This window comes from Hippocampus zosterae, chromosome 8 (assembly GCF_025434085.1).
Source record: "Hippocampus zosterae strain Florida chromosome 8, ASM2543408v3, whole genome shotgun sequence".
Classification (NCBI taxonomy): Eukaryota; Metazoa; Chordata; class Actinopteri; order Syngnathiformes; family Syngnathidae; genus Hippocampus; species Hippocampus zosterae.
In genome coordinates, this window is record NC_067458.1 from 23,669,826 (window position 1) to 23,674,624 (window position 4,799).

Consider the following 4,799-nt stretch of genomic DNA (forward strand, 5'->3'; position numbering starts at 1 on the left):
TTGTTGTCACAATTGCACAACCTCACTGATAGAAAAAAGAAGACATGAAGAAATAAAAACTGTACCGTGTACTGAGGAGTAAGCACATTGGTTGTTTATGTCATTTGGGTACTCATTTTGACATTTTCATTTGTGCCACATAATTAACCTCAGCTTCTGAATTCGATCAAACGATAACATCTCTGGGTCGTTTGAGTTGCGTTCGTTAGAAGTCGGGCCAAAATACTCAACACTTACTAAATATCGGACCCTTCCGACTTCCAATCATCGCCAACATTTCTATGGACATCTCTACTTATGCCTACTTCAACCTCCAAAATTATTGCAACGATCGTCATAATCTTTTGGATTTTATGGACGCCGAGCGTGTTCCTTATTCAGCCTTCTGCGTCGAACGCCAAAAAGGAAAATTCTTCCCGTCCATAAAATTGAGCATGTATCCTTACTTGGCAAGCGTTGTGGATTTGTCACGGCATTATCACAGCCAAAGTCGTTCACCTTTGCTCAAGGATTGTTTACGAGAGTATAACAACAGCGTGTAAGCTTTCACGCACATTCTTATTATTTCGACTACACGGCGTCAGGTCAGAACATTTCGTGCACGGCTGGCACTGAACGGCTCACACATTGTTCCGCGCTGAGTAAACAGACTCAAACGCTGGTGGTTTTTTTTTTTTTTCGCTAGGGGAGGTCGCCTCTCCCACACGAAGGCCTGAACAAACACTTTTTCCACCATTTTACAGTTTCCCCGGACGGGAGGAGAGTCCCCGTTGGCCAGGCAGGTTAATTCAGGTGTGTCCTGGCTTAACCATTAAACTTGAATGCAGGGGTGACCAAACATTCACTTGGGAGAAAAATGTCGGGAAAGGTCATTTTTTTGCTTTCTGTGGCGCTTTCGTCGGCTCAGCAGCTCTGCACACCAGGTAGGAAACAAAAGAATCTTTATTGATGAGACATTAGCTTACAAGAAATGGTTTTGAACGCGAGTGTCAAAGTCGTTTTTTTTGGTCACGGGACACATTGCGGTAGTCATTACCGGGGAAGCCAAAACCACGCGTGACTGCTTTACATTCACGCAACACATTGATGATTAACTAGTTTTGAAATCAAAATCCAGAAAAGGTGTTCAAATATTATTACATTTATCTAAAAGGGGTGATTGGTTTAACTCGGGGGTGTCCAAACTTTTTGCCAAGGGGGCCAGATTTTATGTGGTAAAATGTCGGGGGGCCGACCTTGGCTGACATTCTTTACATTGAACAACAATATTGTTCAACAAATTTTAGTAAGCCAGTCTGTTTCACATTTCCATTTTTATTTTAATTTCAACAATCTTAAGAATTTCTTTTGGTTCATTTGAAATATGACATATCAGTCAATATAAACACGGAGTGATGTCTTGTTAACTCGTGAGTGATGCCCTCTCGTGTCTAAATGCTATTACTCATTTAGTGAATGCTATTACTCATTTAGCCACTAGAGGGAAGCAGTACTCTATGAAACATCACTCACCAGTCTACACGTGTTCCATTGCGCCCAACCTGCGGGCCAGACGGCACTGATTTTATGACGGGGGCCGGGGGCCGAGGGCCGGATGAAATTCGACCGCGGACCGGATTTGGCCCCCGGGCCGGACTTTGGACTGGTTTAAATAAAAGCTTCTATTTTTTAAAAGTGAAGATCATTTAGAAAATTTTAGCTTATTCAACAAATTCCAAAGCGTTTCAGCGCTGGAGGATATTAGCTCATCTTACGACACTCCAAAATTCTTCAGAAATAATTTTATCGTTTTAATTTTTAATGGTGGCAGGCGCTTCGGATGGCTACAAAGTTCGACTGAGCATCCAAACAGCTCTGGGAGATAACGCGGTGAGTACTATCTGGCTCCATCGTCATTACACATGCTAATGCCAGCTAACGGCCCCTGATGCCATGGCGACCGGGCCCCATCTGGCGACTGCTCCAAAGCCTTTTGATGTGCTCTTGTTGTCGCTCGTTGCAGTACGCCTGGAGCCAAAACGAATTGTTCCTCTTTCGAGCCACGCTGGCTTTCGCCATGAGGAATCATTTTGACGGCCAGGATTTCCAGTAAGGGGAAAAAGTATTTTGTTGATTTCAACGCTTATGTAGAGTGATGCTTTGACCTGCACTGCAGGCTGACAATGAATTAAACTCAACTTAGTTCACAATAAGCAGCGGTTTGAGAGATAGTACAGAAGAAGAAAAAAAAAGGATTCAAGGTGTTAAATGCCACTTCCAGTTTACTGTCAAGCTAACGCCTTCCTTAGCTTAATGCTAACATATCATGGGAAATGCTTTAGATGGGCATCTTTGTGGTAGTCTCATAACCATTTTAGACTCATATGAATGCAATGAAGTTCAATATTATAGAGTGCCATTTAAAGAAAAAAAATAAAGTACAGGTATTGCAATTTTTTTTTTTGTTCGGGAGGCCGGAACGAATTAAGCGCATTTCCATTCGTTTCAGTGGAGCGAGACGATTTGAAAGACAAAAGTTTTAAAATTGCCATTTATTGTCACATTTGGAAATCTTCTCATTTTTCTCATCAAATTTCAGCGAAACAATGATTTTAAAACTAGTTTTATTGCAGTCAAACATTGGGGGGGAAAAAAAACGGTTCACATTTAACATTTGTTAATAGCACATGCGAGTTGCAGAAAAACAACAGCATGTGGACTATCGCTCCATAAAAGCCAATGAGTTGTATTTTATTTGTTTATGGAACATCTCCACAGAGTGGCCAATATCATCGTTTGTGACGAGACGCAGCGAGTGTCCTTTTGGTTCGTGGTCACGTGGCCGGACGACGCCGCCCGCTTGGTAGATGGAAGCGAGGTGGAACTGGCAATCAGGTGACTTCCTCTTTTACGTCAAAATGATTTTTAGGAGCATTTGAGACATGTGGATTTCAAATATTGTCAGATGAGTATGATGATATTTGTATAAAAGAATTAGGTTTGTAAAAAGAATTCTACTGTTTTTCATTGCTACGTAAATGATGTCAGGTGTCATTTTTTGAGAGGGTATTTGTACCTGTCAGGAAGTCTCGGAAGCGCATCAACAGCGCCTTCCTGCTGAACGACCGGACTCTGGAGTTTGTGGGCATCGTGCCCACTCTGGCGGCTCCCCAGCTGCCCGCCACGCCACCGTGGCTCATCGCCTTCGGAGTAGTTATGGGTGCCGTGGGGGCAGGATTCGTCATCCTCGTCGTCTCCGCGGCGGTGCAGAAGAGGCGGTGGGTAACCGGCACGTTTTGTTGTACACAGGTGGACCAGGTCGACGGCAATTCCATAAACGATATATTTTTTGCTATGATAAAATCCCAAGACGTGAACATGGGACACAAGAAAAAAAATAGACATCACATGAAACAGAAAGCAACCTAATCTACACATCAATTATGAATTATTTGCTTCTAAATATAAGATACACTAAAATTCATCAAATATTTAACATTTCAGGTCAATTCTTTGACCACGTCACCCCCCCCCCCACCCCCCGTTATTTTTGACCCTCAGAAAGAAGAAGGAAAACGTGGTGGACGTCGCAGAGGACGAGGGTAGCGATGTCGAGGCGCCGCCGCCCAAACCGCTGAAAAACGGCAGCGTGCGACAGGATCCAAACGGCATCTCCAACGTCGCCTTCTGCGACGACGAGAGAGTCACACAAATGTAATTTCGGGACGAAAATATCGACATGATGCCATATACAATAAACAGTGATCCCTCGCTCTTAAATAAATATTGGATATCTTATCTTATCTTACTTTCCACGGCTTTGCTGTTTTACAGATTTTTTTTTTTGGTGCAGTTTTTTAAATGCTTTTAAACAGTGAATTGCGTTCTGCATCCTGATTGGCTAAGGCACTGACAGACGTGAACAGTCTAACCTGACTATTAAAAATATTATTTTACAGTATAGTATTTCTAAAAACTATCTTAGTTATTTGTTGAAAACGTTTGTTTTTTGTGGTTGGGCCTGAAAACAGGTTTTGGTCTTTGCTTTCATTGTATACGTAGTTCAGTATTGTATAATAACTGTAAAAAAAAATACAGCTCTCTACTTCACGGATTTCACCTATCACTGATTCTTTTTGGAACGTCACCCCCGCGATAAACGAGGGATTACTGTATACATATCCACCTTCACGTTTGTTCAACTTTTCTTTTTTTTTTTTAAATCATTGTGAAAGTCTAAATTAATCTGAATGCTTTTCGATACATTTGCTGATACATGTACGACAATAAATCTACATTTGACGAAGATTCTGTAATTGAAACAATAAAGCCCACATACTGTGTTGGCGTGTTTATGAAGCCGCATTGTCATGAGTCATGACACAAATTTGGAGACGTCCTCAATGATTTAAAGGCCGTCAGTGGGTTGTGTCAAAAACGAAATGAGGCGGGTAACGAAGCCCCAAAGTCTTCCTCTTTCATCTCCGCGACGCGACAGATTGGGAAGTGACAGCGGAGGAATGCGCCCCGTTTTAACCTGGGATGAAAATAGCTCACACGTCGACGGAATCTGGTATGACAACCTAATTGCTGAAAACATTACAGTGCTTTTCAAGTTCACAATTGGCAATATCTTGACACCCCTCTTCTTATTAATGGCAATTTGGGGATACCCCCCACCCCCCACTCACGAAATGCTCATTTCCTGTCTGCGTGTATGACCATATACGGCTTGTTGACGTTGAATCGTGTGGCTGAAGTTCATCGAGTTGCCGGTGAGGGGCAGAAGTGAGCTGTCGTATGTCGCCTACCTTCCTTCA

The 4,799-nt window shown here is 42.5% G+C and overlaps 1 protein-coding gene and 1 long non-coding RNA gene across 2 annotated transcripts in view; both read left to right on the top strand.

The window, feature by feature from the left end:
* LOC127605961 (uncharacterized) overlaps positions 1–4,799 on the top strand; it is a 313,508-nt gene that overhangs the window by 269,038 nt on the left and 39,671 nt on the right. The gene's annotated exons all lie outside the window — the stretch shown is intronic.
* cltrn (collectrin, amino acid transport regulator) lies at positions 534–4,289 on the top strand. The gene is made up of 6 exons (XM_052073884.1): positions 534–923; positions 1,811–1,869; positions 2,003–2,088; positions 2,758–2,874; positions 3,063–3,257; positions 3,541–4,289. The coding sequence occupies exons 1-6, from the start codon at positions 857–859 to the stop codon at positions 3,695–3,697; spliced, it is 681 nt and encodes a 226-aa protein (XP_051929844.1). The 5' UTR covers positions 534–856; the 3' UTR covers positions 3,698–4,289.